This window comes from Sinohyriopsis cumingii, chromosome 11 (genome assembly GCF_028554795.1).
Source record: "Sinohyriopsis cumingii isolate HCF-2022 chromosome 11, ASM2855479v2, whole genome shotgun sequence".
Lineage (NCBI taxonomy): Eukaryota > Metazoa > Mollusca > Bivalvia > Unionida > Unionidae > Sinohyriopsis > Sinohyriopsis cumingii.
In genome coordinates this window covers 34,166,994-34,187,888 of record NC_142971.1, presented here as the reverse complement: position 1 = coordinate 34,187,888, position 20,895 = coordinate 34,166,994, and the positions used below count along the sequence as shown (strand labels likewise).

General features: G+C 35.7%; 1 protein-coding gene across 1 annotated transcript; it reads right to left on the bottom strand.

Moving 5' to 3' along the window:
- Positions 1–924: 924 nt before the first annotated feature.
- LOC149787891 (uncharacterized) lies at positions 925–14,172 on the bottom strand. The gene is made up of 5 exons (XM_089975591.1): positions 14,085–14,172; positions 3,826–3,992; positions 3,207–3,254; positions 2,232–2,394; positions 925–1,105 (listed from the first exon to the last, which is right to left on the bottom strand). Exons 1-4 carry the CDS (start codon positions 14,170–14,172, stop codon positions 2,383–2,385), a joined length of 315 nt encoding a protein of 104 aa, XP_089831717.1. The 3' UTR covers positions 925–1,105; positions 2,232–2,382.
- Between the last annotated feature and the right edge of the window lie 6,723 nt (positions 14,173–20,895).

The window sequence follows — 20,895 nt, the reverse complement described above, 5'->3', positions numbered from 1 at the left end:
CAATCCCCAAAATTACGTAAATACTCTGCACACATGATACCATCGCATAAATTTAGTGATCTAAACAACAGGCACTTTCTAACCAAACGAAATGCATACCCTTTGATTCTGTCTAGGTATCAGTAAAGTTTGTAAAAAAATACTCTCAACAGAAAAGCAAAGCAAAACTTCATTTACACAGCACTTCATCTTCGCTAGCCAAGCTTCCGATATGATAATCCTATCTACACCTTGGCGGATCGAACATATATACTGGTGCTTTGTCCTAGCGACATCTATTGGATTTCCTGAACTGCCTCCCATCGTACATAATGCCAAGTAACCAATAGTGTGGTGCATTCTACATTGGCCGAAAATAATGGAGGCAATTGACCTAAAAGGATACTTTGGATGTTTAACCTCGAAAGTATAACTATGTACCAGAGTGAAGCCATTACAGGTGTATTTGAGAGAAAGGAAATTGTGCAAACACGGACTGGGACTAGAAAATTGCTTACTTATCCGTCCATTCTAGCTGTGTGCTCCCCTTGTCCCAATCATGTAGGAACAGTGTTCACATTTGAACAACTTAATTTTATTTGGATGCGGTGGCTTGCCGTTGCATCCAGTGAAATTCATAGACATGAAACACAGAAATATCTGCCCGATACGTCGAGGCGGTGATAGGTTATCATATCGGAACCTTGCCTTGCGAAGATGACAGCCCTTAGAAATTGCACCTTTGTCTAATATACATGAATTGTATATAAACGGAGGTAACATACTGTTGGATTAATGTTAAAGCTTTAACATGAGCAAAATACCTGATACAATTAATTGATAATCAGACTACCTTACCTGACAAGTTTGCATGTGTTCTCTCAGGTCCTTTATAGGTACCATGCTTGAACAAGACAAACACCTTTCTTGCTCTTCAAAAGAGTCTTCTATGTCAATTATAGCGATACTCTTCTGAATCGGCCTGATGTATATGCGACCTGTACCGAACTCCCTAATGTCTTCTGCACTGCATCTTCCGTGACTTACTGTGGTTAAAACTTTTTTGGAGTTACTTTTTAGCGTTAACAGCTCAAAACCACCACACTGATCTCAAGCCGGAAAAGAGCTGGAAAACAGATAATGAATATTACATTTTTTTATTTTCGAGTACGGATAACACTTTTATATCAATGTTCACTTTTAAACTCAATTTTAAGACAATTATGTGATGTGTTTGTTTGGCGTTAGGATTTCAGGAATAAAGATATGGTTAAATTTATTTAAAAGGTAGGTTCAAGCTGGAAATATTGAATGGATGATGTTGAGTGCTGAGAGGAATCGTCATCGAGTATTATATTTCAGTAATTTCTTGAATATCATTCAATTATTTTTACTCAGATAATATTGTTTTGTGAACGTATCTAAAATTTGGTTTATACTTTTACTTGATTTTGACAAGTAAACCGTAGGACATAGCTTGTTCAACCAAATCTTACTTGTCCGCATAAACGTTAAGAAAAACACCTGGTCTTACAAGTACAGTATTAAAACTAATCGCAAAAGGGGATACAGTTAAGTCTATAAATAAAATAGACAATATCTACTGAATCTGTACATTTCAAATTTTACATAGTGTTTCTGAACTTTTATTTTGTGGAATATTCTATTTAAAAATGCAATAGGAGCTTAACGCATAATTTATGGTCCAACAAATATTAGCTTCCACCACTCACACTCACACATAAGCTTGATGGTTTAGCAATAAGTACTTAATTGTTTGATTTACCAAGAAACAATATTCTAAGTAAACATTGGAGAAAAACATTTCCAGCTGGAATATTCTTTTCATGTTGAGGCTTGGAACACCTTGAAGATGGGAATTTGTACATGTTCGCATTGTTGAGAGGAATTTAAGTTCTATGACTCAACAAATCTGTATATTGTGAAATAGAAGTGCACACATAGATACAATTTGAAAGAGACATTTGCATCAAGAAAAACAGTAGATATAACTCACATCAACAAGCGATGGAGTATCTTCTCTATTATGACTTCAACTGTAACTAGATGAGCAACCTAGAGGCGGAAACCGAGTTGCACAGTGCCTACCTGCTGTTGCTTTTTTTTTACAGTTCATTCTCTATAGATTTAGAACGTAACATACAAGCATTTATTCGCATGCACTTCACTCGTTTCCTTCATTCCAAAAATTTGCCGATCACCTTTCATTACTTTTTCTAAAACATAATTACCTTAGTATGGCCTGTCTCACTTGGTCATGCAAAGCATCAGCAGGAATAATAACTTTCTTTTCCCCAAGGCCATTTTTACGTAGGATTCTCCTTTCTTACAGAAATGGAATATTTGTAGAAGTATTGGAACTCAGACAAACAAAAGATCGAGTCATAGTGCGACCTAAAATAGAAATATGTATCACCGCAGTTTACTTGTTTTGGTGACTTATCAGGACATAAAAATGAGCAATATTTCCTAGAACTTTATATAACTTTATGTTGCATGAGTGAAGCAGCTAGGTATGTGTTTGTGAGACATGGATGCCCACACGTTCCTGTTGAACAAAAATTCAAGTAAGAAATAAATATGCATGTATTTATAAATCATACTTAGGTTTCATATTCTCTGTTGCAATAGTGTGTGAAAAAATGTGATAAATTCCATTTTGTAAATTTTAAATGTAGGCATTTCATCAAAATCGAACAATGTAAATTTGTGAATCGTCAAACACACTAACGAAAAGACATAGCAGAACAAAAACAACAACAACATAAGAGGGGAGAAACAAACACATATTAACATTTGTGCATCGTAAGACAGACACACATCACGCAGACAGGCAATACAATAGTTGGGGTACTTATTTTATATTCAAAATAGTACTAGTACAGAATATTAAAAAAGAAACAAACACTGTGCCTTGTTCTAGTGGTTAACTTGAATGTTGAAGTGATGTGGTGCTGGTTTCACATCAAGACAATAAAGGCTATATATTGACTATATATATGGGATAACCTATCTGTGTGAGAGTATTTGTGTGTCTGTGTGTACACGTTCAACCTGATGCATTGTATGAAATGTATTTTTCCATTCATAAGTGTTGTCTTGGGTGCTTAATATGGCAAAAAACAAAACAGAAATAAAGCAACTATATAAAATAGTGATATATAGTGATAATGAAGGGTACCTTTTCTTCTCCCATCAATCCTTACCAAATTGTTATCAGTCCTACCAGTTCTTGACCTATATGGATTTAATCTCTGTGCAAAACAAAAAGAACATGTGACACGTCTAAATGTACAGAAAAAAAGATTATGTGGGTTTTTCTCATATAACAAAAGATGATGCCTAGGTCATTATATTTTGGGGGAAATCAATAACATTTCATGGTGATATTCGTTTACTCTTCTATTGAAAGAAGACCTGTTTGATACACTAGGCTTCTATGAATGTTATAGGGCTTATGTGTATGGAAACACACTTTATGAATCATAACGTTTAATTAAAGTTTAGCGGATATTATATTTTTACACATTATCAATAGGACATTAGCAAGTTACGGAAAGGCAAAACTATAAATTAGTCCGTGTTAATAGTTTCATTGTTTTTCGCATAGCATTTAATTCAGTTTAGTGGCTGTTGAATCGACTAAACTTAATTAAATTGATTAAATGAGACAGTTGCATAAACTTAAGTTAAAATTCAATTTTAAAATCTTCGTGGCATCAACAACTCAGGATGACAGACAGAAAGACGAAACACCGTGATGACAATGATGTAGCTCATGGAATTAAACAGTGCAAAAAGGAGAAGTTTGTTGAAATTATATACCATTGTTCTACTAAACAAGCGTCTGTGTTCCTCTGATACCGATGAAGATGATGTCTGACTCGCAGATGAACCAGATGCAGAGGATGTAAGTGATGATGGGGTGGAGGAAATCTGGTCTGTGACCCTCCTCAAGATAGATATGGCATCATCAAGGTTTGTACTCATGTCTGAATTAAGAATAAAATTGGTAATAGTTATGGAATGCCATAAACAGTACTTGCGTGCAAGCTGCTTGTATGAATCGTTTTCTGTTCTGTAATATCAATTAATTGGTTGTCACAATGAGGAATACGTGTGTGTGTGTGTGTGTGTGTGTATGCATGTGTGTATGAATGTATGTATGTTTAAATTTGCATTGTTTGCTTGTTAGTTTTGTTTTAAAATTTTTATTTCACTTTATACTATTGTCATGTAATATTGTATGTTGGACTTAACCCAGTAAAAATTCAAGTTCATTTTATATTCGAATTTAATTACTGATTGTATTTTAAAGACTGTGAACAAGTAATATATGGCTAAAATATTCTCTTTGTGTATGGGGTTGATATTAAAATCACTATCAATAGAAGTAGACATGTTTATTTGGGTATGGGTCTAGTTTATTGGAAATTCCCCATAAATTGCCAGGTTTTCCTGTTGTTTACTACATTTTGTATTATAATTTTAGAAATAGTTATAAATAATTACAACTAAGATTTTATTTTGTAAACATTAGGAGCCTTCTGTAAGGGTTTGTATGACAAATGGTAATTGTGACCGGAGGTCAAGTAGTGGACTATATAATACTGTCACTGGAAAAATTATTCATTCGTGATTTAAAATCTTAGCAGAATTATTCTGTATTATTGTTGTGACCAGTAGTTCATATGGGCTGGAATTTTAGTTATTCCAATTATTTCTTCTCTGGAAATACAAACGTGCTCTGATAACATTCTTGGAAATAGAGACTTGGATTTATAGTGAAATACAAAAAAGGATATAATCTCGGATTGTATTATTGTAATCCAACAAAAGACTTGACAAAACAACACTTTACATGCCATCGCAGGCACATCAACCCTTTTAGCGTTGGATTTAATTTGGATTTCCACTAAAGTTTATTCATACCTCTTGTCATCGGAACTTTTGTCTGCAATTCTTTGATTATTTTGGGATTTAATTCGCAATACCATAATTTCTTTCTCTTTATTTTCACTTTGTAATCAAGGGAAATAAAATCTTTGTTGACTTTTTCACAGTCTGTTGCTTCTCACACTTTTCTATTACATATATAAAACGACAGAGTCGTAATAATGTATGTATGTATGTATGTATGTATGTATGTATGTATGTATGTATGTATATGTGTGTGTGTGTGTGTATGTGTGTGTGTGTGTGTGTAGCGTCATGTCTATCAAATCGGATAGTAAATACGTAGAATAGTGTAGAAAAAGTGTCAAAAACGGAGTGCTCATGGCTAGAAACGTGAGGTCTTGGAAGTGGGGAATCTGTAGGTAACTCTGAGTTACTGTAGTGAACAAAATGGCATCGACTTTCGACGATTGAGGAGACCAGTATAGAAATGCTTTACATAATGAATAAAGCTTCTGAAGACAGTTACACAAAGGTACATATGAACTATCTTGTGTAAATGCTGTCGAACCCTAAGGCATAATGTAATGATGCGGACAAGTTGTAGCGTTGTCTGATACAATGCACAGAGTAAAGGCATCGGCGACTTTTGACTTGTTTTACTAAGATTCTTCCTATAAAACATGTTAGTCGGGTCTTGATGCTGAAATTATGCATAATTAGACGTGGACACGAAAGATTTAAACTTTATAAGAAAGATTGTTGGTCAACTGCATACAGTAAATCGCATACATAAGAAAGTCGGGAATATTATCCTTCACTTAGTAATGAAAGGTTAATTTCTAGCCCTGTTAATTATATTTTTCTTATTTATTAAATTATGGCAAATTGTTCCTTGTAAACAAGTTGGTATTGAAAGAAATCAACACACTCTACATGTATGTATGTATGTATGTATGTATGTACAACACATATACAAATAATGACAAGAATGCTGAAAAAAGACAGACGATCCTTACAAAACTATTTTGCCATTATCGTGCAACATCATTACTGAATGGATACTGCCCTGCTGAATTACTACTGATCGGAAGAAAATTACTTTTTTTTTTTGGGGGGGGGGGGTGACCAGACAGATCCCCCCCCCACTTAACCAAAGAGGAAATTGTTTATGTGTTTGTGTTTTCCCCTATATATGTGTTGTATCTGTTATTGTTTTTGAAGGAATTTAAACTTTAAAATCAAAGTTTGAATTTAGAAATTTTGATCGGGGTATTTCTAAAATGGCCTTAGTGTATCTATAAGGTTGTACGTCCGAATAAGGTTTCTGTCACCTTTTCCGGATTTCCTCCCTTAGTTCTTTTTAAGTGACCTTGCTACAGGTCCCCTATGTCCCATGAGTGCTATATGTTGGTGCTATTTGTTTTGTTTGCTATATTTGTTTACGTGTTGGGACTTAGCTCTAAATCATCTTTATAACCCAGTTGTTCTATTTCTCCCTTGATGGGATTTTTGTTTTGTTTTTGAATTTTGTCGAGAATGCGGTGTGTTACTCTATAAGTTTAAAACCTTAGTGGTTTGGGTGTGTGTTATATAATACCGCTCTCGTATGTCAGAGATAAGTAAATGTACTCGAGATGGGGTCCATACTTTATTTATTTGGTGTATTTCTCTCATCTCGAGCAGGTTATCTTGTATATATTTATTAGCCAAAATTTCCGAGACATTTTTTGATGAAAGAGTGGAAGGAAGCAAAGCAAGGTAGAAGAATAGTAAGTATTTAAAATTTTTTTTTTTAATAGAAAGGAAAGAGTGTTCTGGCAGGAGAGCGTCCGTTAGTCTTTCCCAATTTTTATTATTTGTCCACATGATCTCATTGTGTCCACTATGTAATCCGTCACTGTATATAAAGTCATTTTGTCAAAATTCCCGTCCAAGTATAGCAGATTTTGTGTCTTATGTGTAGTTGTCTTTCTAATCTCGTCGATTACTTTTTGTCTTTTAGTTTGTCTTTGTTCACACTGTAGTATTGTATGTGTCTTACTGAAGTTACATTTTTTACACAGTGGGCATTTAGGCGATACTCTGATCATATGCCGCCGCACTGCAACCTCTCCTGTTAACCACACATTATGCATGTATTTAAAGCAGAGGCTCTGTATTTTTAAAGATCTAACTTAATCCAATTCCCCCATGCTAGTTTCCAATTTACGTATCTATTTTCCAACTCTACTTGGCTCATTACTTTTTCATTACTTTTTCTGTTGCATTTTCCCTAATCCACCCGTATGTTTTTTCCTTTCCTATACCCCATAAATCTACTTTGTCTCTATATTTAATTAAAACTTCCCTAATTTCTCTCAATTTTCGCGGTGCTTCTAAAAGTCTACTTAATTTATTATTTGTATATATATCTTTTCTGTGTCTCATGAGCAAGCCAAACCAATATATGTATATGGCTTCCCATGCCATATCGGGAACTGCTTTTAAAATTTTAAATCTATTTATAAAATTACTAGCTACTTTGCCACCGGCACCAGAAAACTTGCAGCAGAAAATGGCAAGATTTAAAGAAACTGAAGAAATCGGAAAACTATAGACATTTAATGCTCATGCCTACCACAGTATCAGAGCTTGTCCGAGTGATTTTTTTAAAACCCTGATACTTGACTCTTGATGAAAGCAAATCAGCATATATCAAGCAAACTTGATATTTCACACGTTTGGGAAGACTGTGAAACCCACATGAGAGACAGAACCATTTTAAATGTTAACATACGCAGGATTTGAGATGTAGCGTTAGCCTAATTCTAATTAGCTTTAAATATCACTCAACAGTGCTTGACAGAGAAATTAATCAGACATTCTACACTGGACTAGAACTGATTTACATCAACAGCTGGTTGATGTTATGCCCTCACAGGTTTTAAGATCAATGAGAAAAATAGTTTGAGGGCAATCGTGTCTCCGCAGCTTTACTGGTGTCTTGTAATTAATAAATAATTAGTATGCGTTTAATACAAATACGCCATATAGATTAAACCTATTAGTTCATATTATCATAAGGAAGCAAATATCCATTAATGCGCTGCTATCCTTTTCACCATCCAGGTTAGTATGCAGAATAAAAGCCGACTTTTACCAATTGAGTCTAGTTCACCCTTCATTGATAAATGGTGCACACCTGGAATATTCTGTTTCATTTATAACTTCGAACTAGTAATTGATAGCAGCCTATAACAAATCATTATTCCTCACCACATACTTTACTTCTTTCACACTGTACCTTACCTTCTCAGTTAATAATCGCCGCCATATTCTATATCCCATCGTTCATACAATGATTCTACATTGCATTTATCTGGTAAATCACTAGACTCCATTAAAAATAAACTTCAAATCGACCTCAACAATATATCAGTTTGGTGTCATCAAAATAAAATGCATATTAACATCTCTAAAACGAAATGTATGACAATTGGAAAAAGGCAGCGTCTATCTACTAACATGGATTTACGTCTAACTCAAAATGGCTTAGACGTATCTATTGTCAAAAATCAGAAACTTCTTGGTATCTACATTGATCAACACCTCAGCTGGAATGCGCATATCGATCACCTATGTGCAATGATAGTCAAAAGAATAACTGTTAAAATTGCTTTCGAAATTTCTACCTTCCCAATCACTTGAAATTTATTTTTCGGGTTATATACTACCACTGATAGATTACGGATGTACCATATGGGGAAACACATCCAATTATAATCTGTCCAGAATTGATAGACTCCAGAAAAGGGCAGCCCAAATCATACTGAAACTTTCTGTTATGACTCCCACAAATGTTTTGTTTTCACGTATGAAATGGCTACCTATACAAAAACGTATTCTTTATTTTAAAGGAATCATGACATACAAGTCTTTCAACGGTCTTTCTCCAGATTATATCTCTAACATAATTGAACTAAGATCATCGAATACTGAGCGTAATCTCCGATCGACGACTAACAACGATCTCCAGATTCCTCTGTCGAAAACCAAGCATTACAAAAGCTCATTTTTTGTATCAGCACCTACTATATGGAATTCCTTATCAATGAGGATACGTAATTCAACTTCCCTTGCTTCTTTTAAAATATCATTAACGAAGTTTTTTCTTGACCAGCTGGAAATGACATACTAAAAGCTCTGAATAGAAAAATTTATAATCATATCCATGATTGATATATCCAGATCTAATTATATATATATATATATATATATATATATATATATATATATATATATATATATATATATAAGTAAGACTTATGCTGAAATGTATGTACCTGTGTATTGTGTGTACTGAATATTGTTCATAGTTGTATGTTTCCCAGTATAGTCACACATAGTCAGAATGAGTGCGACGATACCTGGTTATGTGCATGATCTTATATTTTTATTTTGTACATTTTTTTTCCTTCTTATTTTTGTTTTAAATATTTAAAAAAAAATTGTAACATAGCCGATGAAAAAAACTGAGGACCAGACGGCAGATGGGTCAGCCATCACCAAACGTGTTATCCTCGTTAAAGATAGGTAATTATTATTATTATTATTATTATTGATGCATACTTCACTGATCGCGTAACTCATATCCACGCCTGAGTTTTACATATTAATTTCACGCGTTTCTCTTTGTTTTCCACCTTTGGTTCAATGTTAATTTCTCTTTGCATAATAATAATAATAATAATAATAATAGTCTTATGTGATGATGGTAACACAATTAGTACCGAAACTAACCTCACTTGTGGCACTTTATTATCTACATATGTAGAGGCAAATATATAAAATACAGTTGAGAAACAAACATCGTACAGAAAAGGTTTAATGATTGATATACACAGGAACAATTAAGTGTTGATATAGCACAGAAAGCATTGTGTACACCAACATGCATGATTGAAAACTTTTCATTCACACAGAGAGAGAGAGAGGGGGGGGGGAAGCTGACCATAACCGGTTATAGACATTATTTAGATTGTATCCATTTCAAACGCCTGTGACGAAAGGAATGCTCTGATGGTTCTTCTTCAACATCTATAGGTAGACAGTTCCAGATGATTGGACTCATGCTATTTTTATACAATTCCATTTCGGGCTTAGAAAGAAGAAAGTTACAATTTGGCATAGAGCGTAGTATCGATAGACCAGAAACTGTATTGACATTATTTGTCCTTTTACTGAACATATTGTTTATATAGTTTGGCGTCGAATCATTAGGAACTAAGTCTTTATACTGTGAACAAATTTCTCTTAGAAAAATTACCACGTATGATTTTGTCACTCATATTTATACGTAATATTAATTTCATGTCATACGCTATCATTATTCTCATCTCGTTCTAAGTCATACTTGCTGTACACATATTGATTGGAATGCATCTATCGCTCTCCTTTTCATAATGTATTTTCTTAGTGCGCGCCTGCGCATGTGATACTGCTGACATATATACATATTTTATTGAATAAAATCTATGAGAAAAGTTATAGACCGCTACTGGAGTTATTCTTCAATAACAAAACATTACAATCACCATCACTATTTAGCACCACTTAGACCAATAACTGGTGGCGCCTCCAGTCATGTCAGAAAAATGCGGAGAAGTGCTTGTAGGTGTGTACAGCACCACAATAAAACAATATAAAGAGAATAAATTAAAGACACCAGCATCACAAATATCATGTTCAATAATGATAATAATAATAATAAGAAGAAGAAGAAGAAGAAGAAAACTTTACTTGACATAATAAATCTGTTGATGGTGCACAAAGTTAGATTTTCTTAAACTTTACGGTTTCGCTTGTTTCTGTTACTTAGTTTAACACCATAAAGTTGTAACACTTCATACAGACCCAAACTTAAAGTATCAAGGGATGCTAATTGTTGATACACGTTCCATGTTGATTTGTTTGATATATTTGGAGATGTGAACAGTTTGTCTTTCTAAGGGCTCATCACATACCACTTTACAAATATGGAAGTCCTTGTAGTGTTGAAACATATATCGAAAGAAAGACAGCGATGGAATCAATTTTTTTCTTCTTTCTGAATTATCCCAGGATCATGTCTCTATGATTCTTGTAAAATATTTTCTGTTTTCACAATTTTTCAAGGAACTTTACAAAACCATATATTACCATGAAGGTTCCATCTTCGTTTTTATAAAAAAATGTAGACGCACCAGAAATAATGTGCAGATGGAAACTGGAATGGAATTATGAAACTAACTCACATTAATAATTAATTCAAACTAGATATTCTTATAAAATACAAAGTTATTATTTTGATACTAGGTTTTATATATATTGGAAGATAAAAGACTAAAACTTGGGCTTATGAAAATAGATGAAATGTGGACAGAAATAGAAGCTACAAAAGAATAACTATTTAATTATTATGCAGCTTGATAAAACTTGTTGCACGAATGTTGCATGCACAAGGTTCGTGTAAATTTTAATCATAAACTTTTATAAACTTCCATGTTAATATCTTTTCAAAAACTTTATTTTAATTTAATTTTTATTATTATTTTAAATTATTTATTTTGATTTAATATTTTAATATTTTAATAGCCATAGTTTCTTCAGTGTTACTTCTAATATACATATAGCCATATAGTATTACCGTTTACTGGTAATACATTTAAAATATAGCCCCAAAACAATGTCATGCCTAAAGTACATCCTCCTTTATAGTGACCAATATATAAGAAATAAAGCAACATATACACCGACTTTCTTGATATGTGGAAGCCTGTAAAACTGACAGGATTATACAATTTTGGAGAGAAAGCTGTTATTGGTTGATCTTAAAATTAGTCAGTACTGAAAAGTTATAAGCTACCATGACAATAAATAAACAAATAAATCTATTTCTTCTTCTTTCTATTATTATTATTATTATTATTAGAAGAAGAAGAAGAAGAAGAAGAAGAAGAAGAAGAAGAAGAAAAGCAAGAACAAGAAGAAAATGAATTATCTAAACTGATATAATGGTATGGTGATGACAACAATGATGATAGTGCTGCTAATGGTAATGATGATGAGCTGGACGTTGCTTATTTTTTGCTTCAACATTATTTTTAATCTGATTGTATATATTTGTGATCATCTAAAAAAACTGTTCTCCTGAAACACTTTTGGGAACCGATGAAAATTGGACTTAAATATTTGATGAAGAGGTACAGTGCTTTTGTGGAATTGGTTTTTATATTCGTGTGTCAGTGACACAATTACACAAACGTGTCAATTTTTTTCTCACTTCCACAGATTATCACATCATCAGCTAAGGATGATTTACCCTAGCTACCTTATGTTTCATCGTCTCGGAATACACAACGATGATAATGTCCTACTTTAATTCTAAGTTTGAATCTCTTCTGACTAAAATGGACTATTTTAGTAATAAACTAATATCGCTCATTCGTTTTATCTGATATTAAGTGGCATAACAAAGAGATCTGGGGTGGGGTGGGGGTGGGGGTAGGCTCAACTGAGCTGAAGGGCTTGACTTATATTTGGAAGCATACGATTAAGAAACGTTGATTTTAGGTCTAATATGATGTCAGGAGAAGAAGTAGATAATATAAGCTTGCATGCAGTAGTGTTGTAAAGGAGGGTTTGGGGTACGGACGGAGTGTTTGCTCCGTACGCTAATGGCATTGGGGCACCAAAACCACGGATGGGTGCCAGAGGTGTTGTGGCGCCAAAAAACCCTTGGGCTATCATCGTCGTCCCGACGCCATTTACCTTTAGGACGCCAATGCTTGCATGCAAAGTTAGAATGTATTTATGCTTTAAAACAAACATTGCTCTTGTGGCAGTGACAATTTGTTACTTTTGACATGACATATTATTATTATTATTATTATTATTAATTTTGATATTTTGTTCTTGTTGGCACTGCCAATGACATCAAAGTAGAAAAGTGATAAAATATGCCTCGCTTCGGTAAAACAAGATGTCGAAAGTTCGAAACTCGCTGTGGCATCCCAATTTTTTTGCAAATACCTTTTTTGGCATTTCTTTCAAATTCGCTCATCCCAATTTTACTTTTTCAAATTTTTTATCTTGAAAATGAATGGCTTTTTTATATTGATACCCACATTTATCTTTGTATGTGTCAGGCTGCCAAACAAGAGGTCGCAATTTTTTAAACACTTTTTTGTATTTTTTAATTCAATTTTTTTTTAAATTTGCTCATCCCATTATTATTATTTTTTTGTTTACTTTTGAGATGTTTTTTATGTTGAAACAGGCAATTGAGCTAAGTACAAATACATACCAAATAGATACTACTTAAATCGATGGATATCAGGTAAAATCTAGCATTGGTTCAGCAGTCAGCAGAAAGCAGAAAGTACAAGCTTCGACCTTTCTATTGGAGAGAGAGAGAGAGAGAGAGAGAGAGAGAGAGAGAGAACGTCTTTACCCTAAGGGCTACGTGGTATCACTTACAAATCGCTGATGCTGTTTTTTTTTTTTAAATTCTGATACAATCCATGGCCTTTCCTTGTTATTTTCATACATCATTTGCTAAATCGTGGGCTTATTCAAACATGATCTATGCTTCTTCTTCGCCATAAAACACTCCAAAGGAGGTAACTGTTTTTTGTTCACGTATTATTCTTTCAAAATATATGACTAAGTTCCCCCACCCCAATTTTCAATACGTTTGGAAAGGAGAGTGGCGTGTTTGAAGTACACTAAGAGTCGTGAATAAGGGATTCTAAGAAAAATTATATTCGATATCAAAGAGGAAATATAAAAGAAGAAAGAAAGCACTAATATGTCGCTGCAAACTGGATTCAATGGCGGAAAAAGAATTGATAACATATAGACCTTGGACGAATAATGCGTATGCACGTAGGGCCGGTAATGTAAAATATACCAAAATTGACGGGAAACACATTTTTGGCTTAGTGTGAAAGGTCATTAAACATGGTAATTAATATTGATCAAATAAAATCAAGATTTAATCTCTTTAGTTGATAGATCTCGCTTTGTTGAAGTCTAAGAAATTCGCGCAGTACAGGGCAGAACTTGAAAAAAAAAAATACACGCACATTCATTAATGTGGATAAAATCACTTTATGCTGATTGGAAAATACTGTTCTTGTTTATAAAATATGAAAAGAAACACTTACCTTTGCTTTGCTGTCCAACTGTCGTCTGCAAAAATCTCAGCCGAATGCTGTAAATACGCCCGTCGATTATGTTTCGGCGTGCTGACATCATACGTCATAGATGACAGCGCCCCCCCCCCCCCCCCGTGTTTGTTTGGATTTACGCTAGCTGATTTACACTTTGATCAGACCGTTTACATTCCATACATTTCATTTAATACCACATCATTTGGAATATGAGCTGATCATTCCATTCTGTTCTTCAGACCATTTCAACTAATGCCAGATCATTTGGAATCTGAATACATCATTTCATTTGTTGGGTTAAATTATTTAATTCTAGACTACATAATTTCATTTAATACTACGTCATTTGGAAGCAGATTTCATCAATCCGTTTTGTTCTTTAAATCATTTAATTTAATACCACATCATTTGGAATCTGAATTCATCATTTCATTTGTTGAGTTAAATCATTTCATTTCATACTACGTAATTTCATTTAATAATATATCATTTGGAAGCAGATTTCATCAATCCGTTTTGTTCTTTAAATCATTTTATTTAATGCCAGATCATTTGGAATTTAAATTCATGATTTCATTTGTTGAGTTAAATCATTTCATTTTAGACTACATCATTTTATTTAATAGCACGTCATTTGGAAGCATATATCATCATTCCGTTTTGTTCTTTAAATCATTTTATTTAATACCAGATCATTTCATTTAACGCCACATCATTTGAAATCTGAATTCATTATTTCATTTTTGGGGTTCAATCATTTCATTTCATGCTACATCATTTCATATCACACAACATCATTTGGAATCTGAATTCATCATTCCGTTTGATGTGTTAAATCATTTCATTTCACTCTACATCATTTCATGTGACACCACATCATTTGGAATCTGGATTGATCATTTCATTTGCTAGGTTAAATCATTTGATTTCGTACTAGATCATTTGATTAATGTAATTTTGGCGGCGACGGCTGCCCATAGTTATAGTCAATTTGAAATCTGTTAAACAAGTAAATAAAATGTATTAAAATTTATTTGTAGACCTTTTAATTTCCAAAATTCTATTTTTAGCATAAAAGCCAGCTGTATAAAATATTGTTAGTTTGGGGGGGGGGGTAAAATTTTATTAGGGGGGTCACTGAAAGTTTGACAGTTGTTGACGGGGGGTAAAAAATTGCCTAAAAATTGTTGACATAATTAATGGACGTCCCCTTTTTATGTCCGATAGTATGCACGTGTTCTCAACGTGGTTTGGCCGTATATCGTATCATGTTTGGAAGGTTTGGCTTGTGGTGATCCTGATGTTGTAACAAAAACTGTAGTGATATCCAATGCACAAATTTATCTAGAAATAAGAACGGGCATATAAGATCAGCACCGATCTACCATATATACTGCACACAACCAGATCCAACTGCAACCGACACTGACCCTGATCTACCACTGCATAATGTGCAGGCAGATCAGGGTCTATGCTCTTTGTTCCAGATTTGTCTTGGTAGCTGTAAAAAGACGATTTTTCCCCATTCCCAAACCCTAATGGAGCTTTTAAAGTGCTGACTTGCACCCTCCATCCCACCCCACCCCTAACAGACTGATCACGAACTATTTGCCCAGCCAATCGCTGTCCCCACGAGGTCAGTCCAAACTAGAAATTTTACAAAACATTCCTGCCACTCACCCACTACAAAATCGCTTATCTCTTTGAAGATTTAGAATAATTGTAGCACTATGATATACAGCCAACATAAAGTTTTTGTATGTTTGTTTGTTTTATTCGAGTAAAGTAGCGAATAGTACTCTCCCAGGTGTTGATATGATAAAAGTAATTAAATTACCTTTAATTTCTTTTCTTGACTGGAAATTTACGTTATTAGTTTCAAAACGGAAGACTATTACTCTTTTCCTGGGGATAAATTAAATTATGTCCCTTTTTATTATTGGTATTATAAGACTGTCAGCTTTGAATTAGTAGTGAAACTGCTGTGTTGGGTACAGTCACACCCCCACACAACCCGGGTAATTTTAAACATTATTTTGTAAGGCGGGCATTTTTTTTTTCTCACAAGAAGCCTGCTTATACTGGATGCTTTTCTACATTAAAATTATGCTGGTTATTACCTTTAAAATGGCCGATGACATAGTTTTTTTTTTGTCCCTCAGGTCACTGAGTTGCTTCTACAGTCAGTCTCGGCCATTTTAGTCACAATAAAAAAGTTGGTCACGATAATTAGAAGTATACAACCACAACCACACAGACAGCACTACGTTTTTTAATACAAACATGGTGTTTGGGCACCTCAAGCCCACCGCATACTATGGAGACAACAGACAATTAGTTCGCGTACATTGACAGTTTAGAGGTCTCATAGTATACTCGTTAACTAAAACGTGCACCAGTTGGTTTATTTGGCTGGCAGTTTTGAATGTGGCAGCATAGATAATGGTTGGCCTTGACATGTATACATAAAGGCAGGCCCAACGAAACAAAAATGCCAAGATTGTCACTGGTACTTCACGACCTTCTACTGGGGACTTGCAAGCCATACCAAATACAGGCGGATACACGTTAGGCGGCAAGATTATGTTGAATGTATTTTAAAAAAGCTGGTGAAAACGCATAAATAAACTGCATTTTTGTCTGCCTATTAGAAAGTATCATATATTGGAATCACTGGAGACATGCCTTGACAAGCCCGGCCCTAGGGCAAGGCGAACAGGCAGCCGCCTTGGGCCCCGCGCTTTCAGGAAATGAATTTCACAATGCAATTTTTTTGCTTGGGGCCCCACACTCGTCGCTTGCTGCCTTGGGCCCCACATGCTGCCTTGGGCACCGCACATCCTAGGGCCGGGCCTGTGCCTTCAGTCAGAAGGCTTCCGTTCCGACGGCTGTGTCGTTTTTGCCCATGTGACAGACAACACACAGGTTTTTTTGATGAATTTCCAAGTAGACCTTTTATGATATCCTCGATAACATCTATTCTCCTGCATGTTAATAATTCTGTTTTTTAGTGATTTTTTGGCTACTTAGTAGATTACAACTGAAGTGTCGGCCTTGTGCGTTCTGTAATGTATTTTGTTTTTGAGTACGATGCAGTTGTCATGCTCCTCGAGTATGAATTTAAACTCGTCCTCACAGATTATATTATTTTACAACGTCTTGGACACATGGTCCAAGGTCTTATTAAGCTTGGCCTTAGCCAAGACGCAGATTACATGGTGCTTTTTTTATTTATAGTGAGGCAGCGGCAAATAAAATAAACAGCCAGTGGCTCAAAACTGGTATCTCGAGGTCATCCGTCATATGGGCGGTAATGTTAGTTCGCAGGATTGTAATGCTCGCAATACCGGCACCCGAAGACAGGATTGTCAGAACTGTGTTAATGCCATCCCACACGTTTACTACCCGCCAGTACTCTAGGTAGAGACCACATAGCCTTTCACCTTATACGAGCAAAGTGGTTTCAACTTCGCCCATGTGTGCGTTGACGTTGAGAATCTCGCACCTACTAGTGTCTCCGGTGGTAATAATAGGCGCAAAGCTAGTTGTAAGGTATTCGTGCGAGGCGTCAGCCGGAACGGCAATCCTGTCATTATACAATGATAACGTTATGTCACCGTGAATCCTGTGGAGGTAAATGAAGTAAATTAACGGATAGAATCATTGTCATTGCTGAATGTAAAACCACCAACGTGTTGAAAATCTTGCAATGAATGCCAGTGATACAACGATGACGCTTTTATTGTTGTAACTCCATCAAATTGACTTGATTATATTGGAGTTAAATACACAACCTTTAAGTTAGCAATGGCCTTGCTTAAAACGACAACCACATTTTGAGAATTTCAGCCTCTGGGACAAATGGGTGCAATGATCCAGAAGATCTCGCAGCACCGCTGCCAAGCAAACCAGAACCAAATAGATCCATAGTGTGCTTATCGAAGCGAAAACACTAATGCTTCATTTTAAGTTTTATAGTGCACTCCAGCATATTAACTAGTGTTAGCTTTTCATATAAAATACGTATCAAGAGCGCATGGATGTCGCATTCACATAATCTGTGTCAATGCAGTTTTTTTAATGCAAACAATATGTGTTTAACCCGTAGGACTCACCGCTCACAGGTACAATTTGTTGTCAAGAAAACCCAAAGTTGTGTTTATATGATTGAGGTGAATATAGAGCCCCAGAACGTAAAGAAATGTGAGGGTTCAGAGGCTGCATGCATTTTTTTCAATGAAAATATGGTCCTCGCCGTAGTCCCGGTTTCTAATAAATCTAAAGACGTGGAAAGCGGAAAGGGGATATGTAGAGTTATGGAATGTCGCGCTGTAGCCACCAGGCATTTCAGGAATGGCAGTCTACATTACTTTTTCTAACATCTTAATGCTATAATACACATCCATCCAGGATGGTGGTCTTTATTGGCTTCATGCGTCGACCCCTTTCAGATGGGTCATCACTTTTGCTGGATCTGATCCTTTGTATGGTGGTATCACCATAAACCGACTGGTGTGAAGCGGAGTCGAAATGTTTAACCATCCTAGTCTATATGAAATCTCCAGGAGCGCTACGCGCTTACTTGAGTCTACGCATATCACATATTTTAGAACCATGAGCCCAATTAGAGGGTTGGTCAATACAATATACAGCGACAAAACCAACACTAGTAAGTGGAGATGGTACTGATACAAGTACTTTGCTTTAATAACTATGTTAAATATGCATTAGCGCGTCCCTTTAGTGATGCAGAGATAGTGCAGATCTATGACCTGTTGCTGAACCTCGACGTTTATGTGCGCGATATCATTTAATTCCGAACCTAATTTACTGACACAGCTTATATTTCAAGCATATTGCGGACAATTAGTTCTCCGAAACCGCAGGTGGTGAGATGATTTTTTGGACCAAATCAAGTGAACTTGTGGTACTGCAGCACCGGTTGACGCCAACTGTACAATAGTGACAAATCCTGACTGTACCATTGCGAAAAAGAGAAGTGTCAAGCTCGATGGCATTGAGCTGTTGACATTGACGAGACCGACATTTGGACATTTACAAAGATCTTTGGCTGACTGAAAAAGAGAGGACCAACGCAATTTTCCAGGACATCCAGAATGGAAACACTGCTGATATACGTGTCAGCGTTGACAGTGATGTTGTCGCCACTCATCTTGACGCGTCTGTTGTTGCGGCGTTTGGGAAGCATTTGTTCCTGCCGCGTGACTTCACATTTAAGCTGACATTTAAGGACTATAGAAGGGTGATCAAGAGCACTAACAAAGGTGCGAGCTATATTATCAATGGAAACTCTCTGGACTTCAATGACGTGAACAACGCAGTGCTCGCTTGGATGATCTGCCAGCATGATAGCTGGAAACTAACTATGCTGTACACCAAAGTTATGTGGCATTGAGGAACACGAACATAAACTCGTCGGCAAATTGAACACAGGCCATGTTCTTCGAGGATGGGACACAACGCGATGATTTTCCATGCATTGCTGAGTATTTCTACAAGCCGTCCTATTGACAAGATGATGGTGACAATCAAGAGAGTTATAAACCAGATCTATGCCAATGTGCAGGCGGTACACCAGCTGTGAAAATAGGTTCTAACAGTACTGGCGAGGGAGTCTATCAAGGACGCAGCGCTACCATCAACTGATATCAGAGCCATTGATATGTGGTCGACCACGCGCTCTACGGGCGAGGAAGACACATTGGGAATGCGAGCGAAGGCGTAACACTGCAATTTTTTGGAGAAAAAAGCGGTGCAGGCGGCAGGCATACTAAATATGTATTTAAACATCATCAAAGATACGCAACTCAACATGTATTCATCTTCCTGCTGGGCGCATCAACAAGTTGAAAGAAAGGCTGTGGGCCAGCAGCACGAAAGACACTGGAGCAGCTTTAGTCAACCTTAAAGGTCATGATCTGGATGCCCTGCTTTGTGTACTTGCTAACTTGTTAGAGGAAACCACAGCGCTTTTTCTACTCGAAGACTGATGCTACACAAAACGCCTAAATCCATCCCGGATCCACCCAAATCTATCCCCAAACCACCAAAATCCACCCTTAGTACACCTAAATATACCTTTCATACGCGAAATATACAAAATGTACCTTCTTTGGGTATCATATCTTACAAAAAAATATCAGAAGAATGGATACAATGCGGCAGATTGTTATGATTTGTTTTGCATAGCGTAATAGATACTTCGGTTATTATTATTTTTATTTTTAACACGCTCTTGTGTACTATATATATATATATATATTGGCGCATCAACAAGTTATGTGTGTGTGTGTGTGTGTGTGATTTAGATTTTAGATTTTTAATGTAGCTTTAACAATTTTTCAGTCATATATATATATATGTATGTGTGTGTGTGTGTGATGTGGTGTGATTTGGATTTTTAAAGTAACTTTTAAAAACATTCAGTCATATCGCTTCGATGTCTGCAATGCTGAGTGCCATTTTTGTAAGTCTTTGTTATGGCTCTGCCGCGGATCGAATCTACGACCTTCCGCATCTGAGGCTGACGTTCTAACCACTAGGTCACCGGAGCGGTCTGGATGCCATCACACATCTGTCCGATAGGGTTCAGGTCTCAGGCTCAGCCAATGTGGGTGTGTGAGAAAGTTTGCCAGTAGCTTCTCATGGGTTGATGGTTCTTTCCAGGGTTTTCCCAAGTTCTTCCTCCACTAGTTATACTGGCTGGAGTGTTATCGTGCGCTGAGAATGGCGTACAAAACAACAACAACATTGCAATTATAAATCTCAATAGTGTGATTTGTAC